The sequence below is a fragment of the Portunus trituberculatus genome, chromosome 42, assembly GCF_017591435.1.
Source record: "Portunus trituberculatus isolate SZX2019 chromosome 42, ASM1759143v1, whole genome shotgun sequence".
Taxonomy (NCBI): domain Eukaryota; kingdom Metazoa; phylum Arthropoda; class Malacostraca; order Decapoda; family Portunidae; genus Portunus; species Portunus trituberculatus.
Genome location: NC_059296.1, coordinates 2,763,986 through 2,781,173, shown reverse-complemented (window position 1 = coordinate 2,781,173; position 17,188 = coordinate 2,763,986). Strand labels below are relative to the sequence as shown.

General features: G+C 40.3%; 1 protein-coding gene across 3 annotated transcripts; it reads left to right on the top strand.

Moving 5' to 3' along the window:
* Positions 1-1,630: 1,630 nt before the first annotated feature.
* LOC123517634 (mucin-2-like) lies at positions 1,631-10,886 on the top strand. Of its 3 annotated transcripts, XR_006678516.1 has the most exons (8): positions 1,631-1,767; positions 3,608-5,440; positions 5,713-5,910; positions 6,091-6,275; positions 7,044-7,205; positions 7,927-9,006; positions 9,394-9,528; positions 10,713-10,886. XR_006678516.1 is itself a non-coding variant. In XM_045277934.1 (5 exons), the coding sequence occupies exons 1-4, from the start codon at positions 1,704-1,706 to the stop codon at positions 6,246-6,248; spliced, it is 2,253 nt and encodes a 750-aa protein (XP_045133869.1). In that variant the 5' UTR covers positions 1,631-1,703; the 3' UTR covers positions 6,249-6,275; positions 6,838-7,094. The 3 variants fall into 3 exon arrangements, 1 of the variants encoding a protein (XP_045133869.1); XR_006678517.1 differs by lacking the exon at positions 7,927-9,006; XM_045277934.1 differs by lacking the exons at positions 7,927-9,006; positions 9,394-9,528; positions 10,713-10,886 and having other exon boundaries at positions 6,838-7,094.
* The last annotated feature ends 6,302 nt before the right edge of the window (positions 10,887-17,188 follow it).

The window sequence follows — 17,188 nt, the reverse complement described above, 5'->3', positions numbered from 1 at the left end:
TACATACATACAAAAACAAGCGCACACACACACACACACACACACACACACACACACACACACACACACACACACACACACACACACACACACACACACACACACACACGTAATGTGAAATATAAAACGATATTAACAGAGAGAGAGAGAGAGAGAGAGAGAGAGAGAGAGAGAGAGAGTGTGTCGCATGTCATATTTAATAAAAGTGAGGGTAAGAGAGATAAATCAAATGGAAAATAATCATAAGTTGATAGAGTAATAAAGTTAGAATTGGTTGTGGAGAGGAAATAATATGTAAGAAGAACAAGAGTGACTCAGCATGAAGGAAGAAACCTGCGTATATTAATTGTATTATCAAAGATGTTTGAATGTGAATGAGAATAATGTTGGGGTGGGAGGGAGAGCTAATTAAAGTAAGGGAGAACACAAATGTGAGAGAGAGAGAGAGAGAGAGAGAGAGAGAGAGAGAGAGAGAGAGAGAGAGTTAACGAAAAATAGAAGCGTGAGAATGATTAAGAACGACGCTTAGAAATGTTAAGAATGGGAATGAAATTACATGAGAGAGAGAGAGAGAGAGAGAGAGAGAGAGAGAGAGAGAGAGAGAGAGAGAGAGAGAGAGAAATAAACGGTAAGGAATGAGTAATGGGAAGAGCGAGATATCACTCTTGGATAGATAAAGAGGGAGAAATGAAAGGGAAGGTAGTTTGAGACAAGACGAAGAAGGAAGGACGTTTTGAGCAGTAGAAAGGGGAAGGGAAAAGAAGGAAGGAAGTTGGCAGCGGAGGAAGGATAGTCTACATGGAGCAAGGAAGGAAGAAAGGTGTAGAAGGATGGAAGTAAAAAAGTAAAGAAAGATAAGAATTAAAGAATAAGCAGAAACGATGAGGAGGGAGTGAAGAATAATAGAGGAACAGGAAGTAATAGGAAATAAGTACTCCCTTTCCCTGCTCCCTGCTTTCCTTTTCGTTCTCCCACCCACCATCTTCCCACTTCTATCACTTCCATCTCCTTGCCCTCCTGTATTCCCCTTTGCCTTTTACAGCTTCGGTACGGGCTATTATGCATTCTTTAACTTCTTTTATTACTTCTTTTCCTCTTATTTCTAGTTATTGTTGTTGTTGTTGTTGTTGTTGTTTACATTTACTTTTATTTTATTTTCCTCTCTTCTATTGGCCTCCTGTCCGGAACCTTGTGTCGCAGATCGACGCATTCCGTAAACAACGTCTGCCTACTTGTCATTGTTTGACCAGCGGTAGTGTTGTCATGGCATGGTCCTTTTTTCATAGTGTTTCATAAATACATCAAATCAATGACATATGAATCATCTATTCTAGTTGCCTGTATATGCAAGAAATACGACAGATCTTCACTTAACACTGCGAAAAAATAAATAAATAAAAAAATTGATAAATAATACAATAAGTTGGTTATGGTAACGATGAGCCGCAGTGCTTGCCACTGACTAAACATGTATTTCGCATTGTAATCATTTTCAGTTGTGATTACATTAGAACTGTATTTTTAGGCACTGGTTTACTGCCGTGCACTGCATCGTAAAGAAATTAACAATATGATCACTTGAATGAATGAAACTGGTTTGGTTAAGGGGTTGAAAAGCTTCGAAGCCTTGGTTGCGGTGAAGGACCAGGGGAGACGACCAGTCAGTCAGTTAGAAAATACTACACAAGGACGTGAATACAAAGATGGTGGGGGAAAGGTGTTTTGTCATGGTTCTTCAAGTGCTCTGTGCAGTGTATGGGGCTCACGGTAGGTCGAAAGCAGTATCATATGCATTTGCTAAGCCAACATCTTGTCCATGTGTTGTGTACCAGGACAGACTGACGGGCCTAACGTGACTGCGAACGTTGTTATGATCGTTACATGCAACACGCAAGGAACGGTATTAAGACGACGATTGTTCTCATTGAATGTTCTTGGAAGTGATGAATTTAGCACGAAGTGTTGTGAGATATGCTTCGTCAGTGAGCTTCAGTGAAAGATTATACAAAGGCAATGTGACTGACAGCATCCCTTACATGGTCTGCTGCCGGTGATATATATACAGATAAGACTGACAATCCTATCCCTGTTTTGAGAAGTTATATTATAGTGTTAAATATAATCAATTATAGTGTTTGCCCTGGAGAAAGGACATTTTGTATCTTTTTATCATGAACATTACCCTTCGACCAAAATAGGTCTTTTTTTCGTGAATCTTTAGAATAGGACCTCCTCTCTAATCCGTGCAATAATAACACAAAATAATGAGTAGTTAATGGAGAACACGTACCTTGTGGTCTTGTTTGGGGGTCAAACACGGTTATGTCACATTGCCTCACTGAAATTAGAGACGTCACTCGAGTCTAGTCCAAATAGTAAACATTGCTATTGTCTTTTGTATATATCTGGGGTTTGTGGGTAACAGAAAGTGACTGTCTGTTGTTCACACCCTGGGTTTGTGGGTAACTGGTGAATAGGATTCTTATTGTGTCTGTAGTTCTTTTGTCCAATGACGTGCCACCATCTCTTAACACCACAAGCTGCGCCAATGGGAATTTGCTATATGTATTCGTAGGCGGGGCACAGCTGGGCAGACAGGTGTACAGAGATTTGTGTGCGCAGTTGAACCATGGCCACCAGTGACACTAGTTGTAAAGGTTGCGAATTTGATTACTGGGAAATCATCGCTCCTGCGATGCAAGTCAGTGTACAATCGAGAAGAGGACCAGCCAGGACCTTCATCCTTTCGTTAAGGTATTATGAGAAGGGGTATTGGTAGAGGTAGGGCATATTGTGTGAAGCTATTAGAGAACCGGTGTGGGGGGAGGGAAACTGCCCCAAAGCAAGGATACGGTAGGTTAGGTTTATTTTAGGGTTAGGTTAGTGTTGTAGGGGGGATCCGGTTAGGTTAGGTTACGTTAGGTTAGGTTTTTGTCCTTATATTTTTTTTTATATCGCCATATCTCGCCTCTTTTGGCTCTCCCCCCCCAAAACCCCCGATTCCTCACGTCCCCCCCCAAAGCAAGGATACGGTAGGTTAGGTTTATGTTAGGGTTAGGTTAGTGTTGTAGGGGGGATCCGGGGGGGCACAGGCCCCCCGGTTAGGTTACGTTAGGTTAGGTTTTTGTCCTTAGATTGTTTTTAGATCGCCATATCTCGCCTCTTTTGGCTCTCCCCCCCAAAACCCCCGATTTCCCACGTGCCCCCCAAGCTTGTTGGGGGAAGGGGGTAATAGAAAAGAATATGTAAGGAGTTGCTGTTTTATAGATTTACCTTTTTTTTTTTTTTTTTTTTTTTTTTTTTTTTTTTTTTTTTTTTAGCTTGACTGTCCTTTAGTGCTCGACCGCCGCAAAACTCAACCATGTCAAGATGTGTGATGTGGACTATGAAAATGTAGTGCCAAGCAATTACTGAGTGAATGTTATGCGACAGTGAGTCATTCCTTTATGAAGATTGAAACGTGCCTTCCTTTTCCAAGCATTTAATCTATAGTCGATATATACCTTGATCGTATGTCCATCAGATACGTATTATTATGCCTAAGACAAATTAGTATGTCCTTTGTAAAACTCCATTGACAAGCTTCTAACATGATCGTTGTTTGCAGGTACCACCAGAAATGAGAGTGATGCGCCTGTGTCAGGAACTCGTAGTCATGGCCTCGAACGTCAAGCAAATCATGACTCAGACCTAGAGACTATGACCGAAGACTTTCCACTAGGCTTACCATGGGACGTAACGGTAAATGGAACTACCCGGAATGTAAACAAAGCCCTTCCATCTTCTCACAAGAAAGATGATTCAGCAACAACCACTGATCGCCGTATTGCAATAGAGTTTTCCCATGAACAAATACGAGTACAGGAGTATGACCACAACCACAGTGAGCCTCCAGCCACTACACACGCATTCACGATACAAGCTGCCACCCTTCTGCCCACCATCACCGTAACAGGAGCCAACAGTAGACTAACTGAATTGACGTCCATGATACAATCGACCACTAAACAAGCGACCATGTTACTGTCACCGACGATCACGGCAGCAATGACTAAGGCAGCGACGACTCCAGAAACGACGAGCATGGAACCGTCGATCACCAATACCACGACCATGGCAGCGAATATCCCAGAAACAGCGACCATGGAACCAACGATCACGAACACCACGACCACAACATCGACGACCCCAGAAACAACGACCATGGAACAGACGATCACGAACACCACAACCACGACCAAGACATCAACGACCCCTGAAATAACGATCGTGGAACCAACGATCACGAACACCACGGCATGGACGACCCCAGAAACAACGACAATGGAACCGACGATCGCGAACACCACGACCATAACATCAACGGTCCCAGAAACAACGACAATGGAACCGACGATCACGAACACTACGACTACGACCACAACATCAACGATCCCAGAAACAACGACAATGGAACCGACGATCACGAACACTACGACTACGACCACAACATCGACGACCCCTGAAACGACGACAATGGAACCGACGATCACGAACACTACGACTACGACCACGACATCGACGACCCCAGAAACGACCATGGAACCAAAGATCATGAACACCACGACCAAGACATCAACGACCATGGAACCGACGATCACGAACACCACGACTACGACATCGACGACCCCAGACACAACTACAATAGAACCGACGATCACGAACACCACAACCACGACCAAGACATCAACGACCATGGAACCGACGATCACGAACACCACGACCACAACATCGACAACCCCTGAAACAACGACCATTGAACCGATGATCACGAATACCACGACAATGAAAACGACCTCGGAAATGACAACCACATCACTGAAGACAGAAACGACTATGGAACGGACGACCACTGAACGAACAACCACATCACCGGCGACTATCACATCAAGGCCTAAGTTAGCAAAGATCCAAGTGGTATCGTCTCCCCCCACCACCACATCAGCATCATATGGTATTGCTTTCGACGGAGAGCAAACTATCCATCCCCAGCCACTACCTAGACGCTGCCCAGTCACATCAACAGAGAACACCCCACAGAGAAGGAAAAAGAGCGCTCCTTACTTAGCAGACGTCGAGGAGGACATTACTGAACATGATAACAAGGCTTCATCCGCATCGCCAGCTCCTTATGACGAGCTAAGGGGAGGCAGACACGTGGAAGATGCTACTCTTTTCCCTGAGGGCGTAGAGGATCCCACAACAGAGGAAGACGAGACAGAGGAAGAGCTTGTGAAGTCGACTATTCAGAAACTAAAGGCACTGATTGAAGGAAAGCACAGAAACGAAACCACAAAGAAGCGTAAGGAGAATGATGCACATTTGAGCAGCCACTTTCGTTTTATGACCCTCACTTATTTAGACAAGATACGAAAGATTGGGAAAGAGAAGAGAATTACAGGTAAGTTCAAAAGCTGGGCAAACTGACCAGCCTAAAGTATTTGTATTTCATATCGTTCATGAATTGAAGCGTCAGATTTATTTTCAGATGTTTCCCTTGAAAATATTTAGATTATCAGCTTGTAACACAGAATACGAGAGTTTGTGTGGTAAACCCTATTCGTTCGAGTCCACATGACGTGAAAATCGTCTACCAACAAATGTTATTAATTATGAGTGTGTGTGTGTGTGTCATACCTTCACACTCATAAACACAGAACATCCCCGCGACAGAACCACCCACCGCCAGTACGACAGCTTCACCAAAGACAGAAATCATCCGAGGGGCTCGACCAACGGAGGGTATGGGCAGCAGAGAGGACATAGAATCTTCTGATGAAGAGAGCCTTTCGGAGAATGCAAGCCGCTCTGACAATGAAACGCACTTCTCTACCCTCGAAGAAGTGAAGGCGGAAGGCAGCCATGAGTCAGGTAGGTTAAAGTTTTATATGTAGTATTTATCATCTTTTGTTCATGAATCCCTTTACTCTTCGACAATTAACTTATAGATTTGATAGAGGAAATTAATGACGAGGTTTTATTTATTGATGAATTGTTTTTCATTCCACCACCACCACCACCACCAACAAAAAAAAAAAAAAAAAAAAAAAGCGCTCACAAATTCCACGACGCAAGCCACAAGACCACCTGAGATGCACAAACTTCCCACAACCTCCGAGCTGAAGCAAAAGACTAACCAGAATCAGACTAGCGAGGAACCTTCTGACAGGACTTGTACTTGGATACACGCAGGTACCTCGAAGGAGTGAGGGCGAGGACACGCAACCGTTTGCCAGGTAGGTGGATTAATTGTAGTAAGTGTACTCTTGTTCCTCTGAGTTTGGTGGAAGGTAACAGTACGTACATAGCAAAATTAGTTATATTGAAAACAGTTATTGTTGCTGTTGTCTGTATCGTTTTATGACATGTTTGCATATCTGATAATTATAATTGTATGTAGCTACTACTACTACTACTGCTACTACTGCTGCTGCTGCTGCTGCTGCTGCTGCTACGACTACTACTACTACTACTACTACTTCTATTTCTACTATTGCTATAGGTACCTCTACTGCTGCTGCTGCTACCTCCTCCTCCTCCTCCTCCTCCTCCTCCTCCTCCTCCTCCTCCTCCTCCTCCTCCTCCTCCTCCTCCTCCTCCTACTACTACTACTACTACTACTACTACTACTACTACTATTACTGTTACTACTACTACTATTACTACTACTTGCTACTACTAGTGCCATTACGTACTAGCGCCGTCACCACCAATATAGATGATTATAAAATAGAGAATCGTTGAGGATGTAAATAAAACGGAACATTCTTTCCTGCATTCCACTCGTCCGGGCGACAGGAATTGGGAACTTTCATCATCATCAAAGTGTCATGTGCATTTGGTGGGTACTATTCAACCCATTACGTTTATGGGTCTCGATACACCTCGAAAATAAAGGATATAGGATTCAAAAAGAGAAATAAATAATCTGTTTTATTTATCTAACATTTTTTTCATTATTTCATGTACAACCACAACACCACCCACACATTCCACGACGTCAGCCACAAGACCTCCCGAGATGGACGAATTTCCCACAACGCCGGAGCTGAAACCAGAAATTGACCAAAATCAGACTAGCGAGGAACCTTCTGACAGGGATTTGTACTTGGATACACGCAGATACCTCGAAGGAGTGAGGGAGAGGACACGGAACCGTTTGTTAGGTAGGTGGATTAATTGCAATAGGTGCAGTCTTGTTTTTCTTGAGCTCAGCAAATCATAACAGTACATAACAACAGAAACAGAAACGCTTTGCTCTCTCACCACGACTATTTTCAGAGACTACAGAGATGATTAGTGGAGTTTTCAAGAGCGTTTTTCCAGTTAACAATGTAGTAATCTTGTCACCCTGCCTCGAGAACCATAAAAAAAAAAACCTTAGAAACTCGTGTAAATTTAGGTAAGGTCTTTTTAGATAGGGGAGGTGAAGTGCAGAAGTGTTTGAGAATACGAGCCCAGGTGCTGACTTGGCATAAAAGGAGTGCTGCTATAAATATTGGTGCTGTGAAGTATCGCTGTTGCATATATTGCCTCGTGTGACAGTTATGCAAATGTTTGGATGACGAAGTATTTGCATGTCTGTGCGATATATACTTGTCATTTTATAACACTACTATTACTACCACTACAGAGTAATTTATAAGATAGATAATAGATAGATATTTAGATATAAATATAATCCAATGAATCAGTTTATTTATTTATTATTATTTTTTTTTCCATATCACTACCATCACCACAAACAACGATTCTCACTCACTCGCACTCAAACCCTACAATGAACTACGACACACACACACACACACACACACACACACACACACACACACACACACACACACACACACACACACACACGGCCACCACCACCAACACCGTCACCAGGAATCAACAAAAATCTTGCACCAGAAAACACCACCACTACCACCAACAATACAACAGCAACAACAGCGTCAGCAGGAACCAGCATCGGCGCGTCTGACTCGACCATTGACTTGACTTTTGCTACATACCCAATAATGCCCGCCATGTTTCACCCCTCAACCTCCTTTAGCTGGGATTCACTAGAGTTTACTACAAATATCTCCGATTCTACAACAAACCCTATAATTTCTAATGCATCTTTAGCAGCAGCAGCATTCACTAACACCACATCACCGTCGTTAGCTATATCCTCAACTAACATTACGACATCACCACTACAATCGTTAGAGACAACAGAATTTACTAACTCAACAACGTCAACCTCTGAAACATTCGCTGGTTATTCAATGCATGCCGTGTATCCAGTGCTGCTATCCTTAGATACCTCAGACACAACGGCAAACACGACTACAAAAACGCAACCATTTTTAACTGAGGAAACCATCAACACCACGATATCAGAAGCATCAATCGTCAGTGAATCAAATAACACGACCACGACTTCACCGCCATCATCTCCTCCTCCTCCATTAGAAATCATTACTACCGTACCACTGACATCAACTTCAGAGGAGCCTTCATTAGCAAGCAAGATCACGACATCACTGGCATCATCCTCTCCTCCACCAGAAGTTATTACCACCGTATCCTTACCATCGACACCGGAAAAGCCTTCACTGCCAATGAACACCACTACTTCAGGCATTAGCACAATCACACTTCCATCGCCATCTCCACCAGAAACTAGGTCAACACAGACACCAATGACTAATGACACTACACCAACAGAGACTTACACTTCCAATACCACCACCTCCACCACCAATAGTTCTATTAAACATACATCCATATCATCCACCAACACCACCACCAATTTCACTACACCAAGATCAAAAGCCACCACTGCCGTACCAGAATATACCATCATCACCACCACGCCGTCACAAACAGTAGCAGGAGTGAACGCCACCGTCATTACGGCTGACGCAAGTATCAAGGAAGCGGCCAGCATCATCCACAGGGACATGTCGAAATCAACAGGTACGGGCCTCGTGTTGACCCTTGCCTTGTTCCTCTCCACTCCCAATCATGTTGTGACTATATGTGAATAGGTAAGGGATACTAAAGGGCATTTGGAGATGGGTTCAGTACATAAGCGGAAACAAAGCACCTTTAGTGATTATTATTCGAGAAAAAAAAAATGAGCATGAAAAGGTAGAATATCATATGGGTGAAAAGTTAAGTGATTGACAATGCGAGGATGTGTCTTATCAGTCTTATAGTCGTTGCCAATCGCTGAAGATTACTAGGGCACGAAACTATATGAAAGTGTCTTTAATTGATGCAATAACGGCTACCAAAAAACTTTTAATAGAATTTAACAAGTTATAATATGCAATTAGACTAAGAATCTATAATCTTTTGCAGTGATATTGCTGGGGATATCCTTGATCGGAGTGGTGGTTTTGATGACAGGAGGAATTATATTGTACCGGAAGCGGCGTCAACTGCAGAGATGGGCACCACTTCAAGGGCGGTACACACCCCGCAACTGGCACCAAGGTGACGGGTACTAAAGGCCATTTGGGGATGGCTTCAGTATATAAGCGGGAACAAAGCGTCACGACATTTCCACACCACATCTGTGTGCAGAGGGACTTCATATTCACCTTTTTTCACACTTGTGTAATATATATATATATATATATATATATATATATATATATATATATATATATATATATATATATATATATATATATATATATATATATATATATAATCACATGGATAATATCGAAAGTTAATATTCACTCAGCCGATAAAATGATTATTCATCGTCTCAGTTACCTGGTAAACTGAGTAACAAGGTTCTGGCAGTCATAACCGTAGTGCACAATTATCAGAATAGCTAAGGTTCGCAAAAGTATTTTGTGCTGTTATGTTATATTATGTTTTATTATTATTTATCATTTATTATCATTATTATTATTATTATTATTATAACATCATCAAATTAAACATCAACATCAACATCAGCATCATCATCATCATCAACAGCAACAACAACATTAACAACAATAATAATAATAATAATAATAATAATGATAATAATAATAATAATAATAATAATAATAATAGCAATAATAATATTAATAGCAATAATAGCAATAATAAAAGCAATAATAGGAATAATAATAATAACAGCAATGATAATAACAGCAATAATAATAATAACAGCAATAATAATAATAATAGTAGCAATAATAACAATAGTAATTATAATAGTAATAATAATAATAATAATAATAATAATAGTAATTATTATCATTATTATTATTATTATTATTATTATTATTATTATTATTATTATTGTTATTGTTATTATTGATAGACATAACAATAATCAAAATAACTAATGATAACAACAATAACAATAATAATAATATTATGATTATTATTATTATTATTATTATTATGATTATTATTAATTTAAACAGTAATGATATAATAATAATAATAATAATCAACGTTTTATTAATAGGTCATACAATATGGGCAGCTAACGGCTGAAAATATACATCAGAGCCAGAAAAAAATAGATAAAAGTGATGAGAGAACCACAGACTAGAGGTGTGTGTGTGTGTGTGTGTGTGTGTGTGTGTGTGTGTGTTATAAAAGTCAATAGTAAGAGCAGCAACAGCAATAGTGGCGACGAAAAATCTAAGCTATGTCTTGCTTCACAGATGTCTGAGCGCGTGGACCGGAAGCCAGGATATGATAACGGAGTGGGGATTTGTCATGATGCTGCAGGTGAAGAAAAAATATTTATAACTTGTACAGATGTGTTGTTTGTTCGTGTTATTCATTTTTTATTATGTGTTTGCATTCTAAGCTAAATAAATGTTAATTTGATATAACCCATTGCTATCTGTGGATATCGAAAAATGCCTTTATTCCCACCGACCACCAAGATACTATTTTTTTTATTGTTTACTTAATTCCCTGGAGACAATAAGCGCTTGGGAGAAAGTAATGGCGTCTGATCCAAATATACACGATAGAGAGGAGATATGATTGGAGGCAAGTACCTGACAACAACATCTGGCACATGTATGTACACATGGCATGACTTTTTGACTGTGATAAGGTTTCCACCTGTGTCTTGGGAATGGGGTGAGGATCCCCGCCTACAGGTGTCGCCGCCGCAGCACACAGCAACACGTATGGACAAATCCCTTGGAAGCCGCAACAACAATGGGAAAAACCAAAATCAGAGGAATAATTTTGTAGGTCAAGGATGTATTTTGCTGAATAGAATTAAGCTCAAAGCATTCCATAGTAAATTATACAAAATCTATCAATGTGGCAACTTAAAGCCTGTAACTTTCCACACTCGAAAATTAGGAAAACTCCAAAGTATCGGAGAAGCGCCGTGTCGAAGTCAGTGCCAACAGTCTTGGGTGATAACATGGAACACTTTGAAGTATTTCTTAATAAATATCAGCCTTGAATGAATTGTAATATTCACAATATGCGAAATCGGGTGTACATTTCAAACGGAAACACAGAGCATGAGTATTTTTCACCAATGTGTGAAGTACACTGGAATTACTTTCATCGTTGTAGCAACTGTGTTAATAAAAAAAAATAATAATAAGTTGCCAACGAAGAGGAGAGCAAACAGAAGAAATGGGGAAGGGGTGACGGCCTTCAAGGGGCGGAAGGCAGAGTCCACGTGAAGACATCGTGGCAGAGGTGCACGGACGGCGACGGGACTAGCAACCACAAGGGCATCATGGAGCCACTTCCCTGGTGGCCTTCAGCATAGGGGTGAGATGGCCGAGAAGAACAACTAAAGAGGCCAGAATAATTGCTTGGAGGAAAACCATAGTTGAACATACAATGTATTCGAAAAACAGTACCTTATATTAATTTATGAGCTTTATTTGCATGTGAGATCACTCCAAAACTTCAAGTATTACACACTACCCACAATAAAGAGATCATTTAAAAGATACTAATACTCGGAGGGATATACTCGGAAACCTTTTATAAAATATTATACGGCTCATATACAGTATTTATTGTGTTATGCATCGAAGAAATTATTATCAACCAGTTTCCAGGCACACAGAACGGTTTTTCGTCCGTATTCATAAACATCATCTCCTTCACTATGACAATTTTCCAAGGACACAGAGACAACTAGCCGGGTTTTCAAGACAGGATTTCCTTTTGATAAAGTAAAAATCATAAGAATATTTAAAAAAAAAACACGAGTATCTTCCACTGCAGCCTTTGGAAAGCAGTGATGGTGAGAGAGCAAACCGTTTCTGCAATACGGGCCTTTGTATAATGTGTGAGGGTCATACTTCCACCTGGAGAAGGATTAAGATAAACCCGAGAGATGAAAGACCGTCACGCAGAAGTGGCAGAATGACGCAAATATTCACATTTTGAGGACATTTGAGTGGACATTCAATGAACCGGAGAAATTTTTAATGTTTAAGATTCTACAATGTAGACATTGTGACGAAGGGTATGAAGGAATCTAGCTGGTGCAGTTAAATAAGATACCAATACTCGTAATTGTATGTCCTTATCACGAAGGTGTATTGAAGTATGGCAGTATTAATGCTGTTGAAAAGAGGAAAATTTCTTTACCAAAAGTGTTAGCTCAAAAAGTGCTTATATGTGAGTAAAAGTACTTTCATCATTACGTTGTGAGCAACATCATCTTATGTAAGTGTGTGTGCGTGTAATTTTTCACCTCGGTGGCCTGCTGGTCATCCAGCCAGTCTTCCCCATTACGGTGCGAGCTCAGAGCTCATAGACCGATCTTCGGGTAGGACTGAGACCACAACACACTCCACACACCGGGAAAGCGAGGCCACAACCCCTCGAGTTACATCTTGTACCTATTTTACTGCTAGGTGAACAGGGGCCACACATTAAGAAGCTTGCCCATTTGCCTTGCCGCTTACCGGGACTCGAACACGGGCCTCTCGATTGTGAGTCGAGCGTGCTAACCACTATACTACGCAGTGTGTGTGTGTGTGTGTGTGTGTGTGTGTGTGTGTGTGTGTGTGTCACCACGGTCGTCACCACGGTCGTCTGCTGGTCACCCAGCCAGTCTTTCCCTTACGGAAAGAGCTCAGAGCTCGTAGTGACCGATCATCGGGTAGGACTGTGAGGTGGACAGGTTGACACACAGACAAAGATATCTGCTAGCAGGATTGACCTCTACAGAGCGCTGCATCTTGGAATCTTGCACCTGGTAAGGCAACAGATCACTGTGTTCTGTTTAGGGATGAGCGAGTGTTGTACTGATCGTCCACTTTTCGTTGCCGAGAGATACAGATTGATTCATTTTTCCATTGTGTTTTATCAAGATAAGATGAAATTTTTTTTCGTTTTTTCTTATATGTTCTGTTTTCTACATAATATGTCATCTTTTGTTGACCTGCGAAAGAACTTTAGGTATATCATTAAAGGCACGTGATAAGTTATACAGAATCTAGTCATACAGGTGATAATGTTTTTTTTTTTTTTTTTTTTTTTTTCTTCTTTAATAAACTCGAAAGCAAAAGAAATGTACGCGTATATGCGATCGCCGCCTTGATGGACTTTTCATCATGGGACTTTTAGGAAAAACTCTTGATGAAACTGCATCAGTTTCTCAATTGGAATATTATGAGGTCTTTGATATAATGCATTCAAATCCTTAAAGCTCTGTAAGCTCGGTAAGAAAACCAGTGAGGTATATATATATATATATATATATATATATATATATATATATATATATATATATATATATATATATATATATATATATATATATATATATATATATATATATATATATATACACACACATACACATTCCCAAACAACAAAGCTCCGAAAAGGCACCAGACACGGACCGATACCGCCTCAGTGCGATTCCTCCATGGTGGGACCGGCCGATGATAGTTTCCCCTTAGTACTGTACGTACTTACATTTTCAGTAGGTTTGTACCGTGTTGCAATTTTGATAAACCGCTTATATTACTATCATCATCACTATTATTAATATTATTTTTCTTGCTTTTATTGTTATTATTATCATCATTGTTTTTATTTTTATTATTATTGTTAGCATTATTATTATTATTATTATTATTATTATTATTATTATTATTATTATTATGTATTATTATCATTATTATCATTATTATTATTATTATTATTATTATTATTATTATTATTATTATTATTGTTATTATTATCATCATCATCATCATCATCATCATCATCATCATCATTATTATTATTATTATTGTTATTATTATTATTATTATTATTATTTATTATCATTGTTATTATTATTATCATTGTGGTTATTACCATTAGTATCAGTATTACTATTATTATTACACACACACACACACACACACACACACACCGCGTAGTGTAGTGGTTAGCACACTCGACTCACAATCAAAGGGCCGGGTTCGAGTCCCGAGAAGCGGCGAGGCAAATGGGCAAGTCTCTTAATGTGTACCTAGCAGTAAATAGGTACAGGATGTAACTCGAGGGGTAGTGGCCTCGCTTTCCCGGTGTGTGTTGTGGTCTCAGTCCTACCCGAAGATCGGTCTATGAGCTCTGAGCTCGCTCCGTAATGGGGAAGACTGGCTGGGTGACCAGCAAGCGACTGAGGTGAATTACACACACACACACACACACACACACACAGTCATGAGAATCTTTCTTCTCAGTATTACTGTCTTACTGAGCCAAGATAAGACCAAAATAAAGATACTGGAAATATTTGAGACTGTTATGTAATATTGTCAATGGTTGAAACTTGATAATCAACACTTTCTAAGAGAGAGAGAGAGAGAGTAGTAGTAGTAGTAGTACTAGTAGTAGCAGTAGTAGTATATAGTAGTAGTAGAAAAGAGGAGGAAAGTGAGACAGACGAGAACTAGAGAAATTCAATGAAAGAAGAAAAAAAACAGTGATGCAACAGAAATTAAGATACAAGTGAGACATGACTAATGGAGAAGTTAAGTGCCGATTAGATGTGTCGCGATAGAGTGAATGTGACACCAACCGCAGAAAGAGACACATAAATCCTCTGGGAAGAAAGGGATCCGGCCTATCTGATGACTGACAAGTGAAGAAATGCTTGAAGGTTTTGCTGCATCACGATACTGCTTTACTAACCTACAAGATATGAAAGTTTGCGGAGGTAGCATTGTCTCTCTCTCTCTCTCTCTCTCTCTCTCTCTCAACTAGTGTTTGTTGTGAATGGTGTATCCTCAGGTTGCTGTTATTGTTGGAATTCCGTGTGTATGTGTGTGTATGTGTGTGTGTCTTCACCTTTTTCACCTCGGTCGTCTGCTGGTCACCCAGACAATCTTCCCCATTACGGAGCGAGCTCAGAGCTCATAGACCGATCTTCGGGTAGGACTGAGACCACAACACACTCCACACACCGGGAAAGCGAGGCCACAACCCCTCGAGTTATATCCCGTACCTATTTACTGTTAGGTGAACAGGGGCCACACATTAAGAGGCTTGCCCATTTGCCTCGCCGCGCCGGGACTCGAACCCGGGCCTCTCGATTGTGAGTCGAGCATGCTAACCACTACATTACGCGGTGTGTGTGTGTGTGTGTGTGTGTGTGTGTATGTGTATTGAGGATCACGTGCTAGACTTGTGATCGCTATCTTCCTGCAGCAAACTTACTAGAAGTCATGAGATTCTCTGTCACAGATAATACTAAGACTTTTCACTCACAACACGCCTCGTCCTCTTATTCAAAGGAAGAAATATAGTATTTGCATGATTACTTTCACATCAGGAAAACTTTTGAGATCTGAGATAGGCTTACACTATCCTCCCAAGTGACAGACAAGACGTTATTACTGACCTGACGCTTGTGTGTGTGTGTGTGTGTGTGTGTGTGTGTGTGTGTGTGTGTGTGTGTGTGTGTGTGTGTGTGTGTGTGTGTGTGTGTGTGTGTGTGTGTGTGTGTGTGTGTGTGAGAGAGAGAGAGAGAGAATTGACCAAAAAAGATAAATACTTATCACCACATTTGAATATTCCTTCAATTCATTTTAGTAAGATATTTCCTTTCACATTTAATGAGTAGTAGGTATTCTTCTCTGGCATTTTCATTATAAGATCCTAAAAAAAACTTTATGATGTACTGTGATGAGAAATTTCCAAGGTTCTGTGAAGATCGATAGTGAATTATTTCATCAGGGAATTGGCCAGGAAGATGTTTTCAGGAGACATACCTATTGTACATACAAACCATAGTCAAATCCTAGGAAAGGTGATTAGATTTATCATTCGTACTTGGTACGATAAATCCTCCATAAACATTATAAACATAGGGATTCTGAGGAGTATGACAAATACTCTGAGGCATAAAGCATCCTCTCTTCCTGATAAATAACGCTAAAACAATGACTCGTGAATGTCACTGGCAATTTGGCACGCATCAGGTTAGGCCCAAGGTCAATATAGAACTATATTGACCTTGGTTAGGCCCACACGTGAGGGCAAACTACGGCCCGAGAAATGTTAGTAAATTTGAAAGAGCAAGTTAATAAACAACGCCAAATAGTATTGTGAGCTTTTCATTTTCTTCCCGCATGTGTGCACATGTGTGTGAGAATGGCCTTTCCTTTAGAATCCTTTTAAATTTGTATTTTAAATATCAATGATTTTGGGTTAATATAGTATGCGGCCCTATAAGATTATGATTTTTTGTAATGTGGCCCTAGCATTGAAAAGTTTGCCCACCCCTGGTTTAGGGAAATTTAAATGTAACCTAGAAGTATAGATGCCATAATCTTATCCTGATAGCCACTTGACCCATATCATACATGGCCCGACAGAAGACATGCGGACGTCGAAGGGTTAGGGGTCGCACTGTTGGTTAATGAATAGGAAAAGCATTGATTAATTGGCCAAACTATAGAGCGCTGCATCAATGAAGGACTAGATAGAGGAAGCGGCACAATGCTTAGAGATGCTCATACATGGGAAGGAATTATTATAACAATTTTTTGTCTCTCTCTTTCTCTCTGGAAGACATCAGTAATAATTGAACATACGTTTACGTGTATAGGTATTATAGTATCTATTGTGCTTTGTTCAGCGAGTGCATTCATACATAGCTTTAGCTGTGGGGAAGATGACTGGACTAAAGCCACCGCTA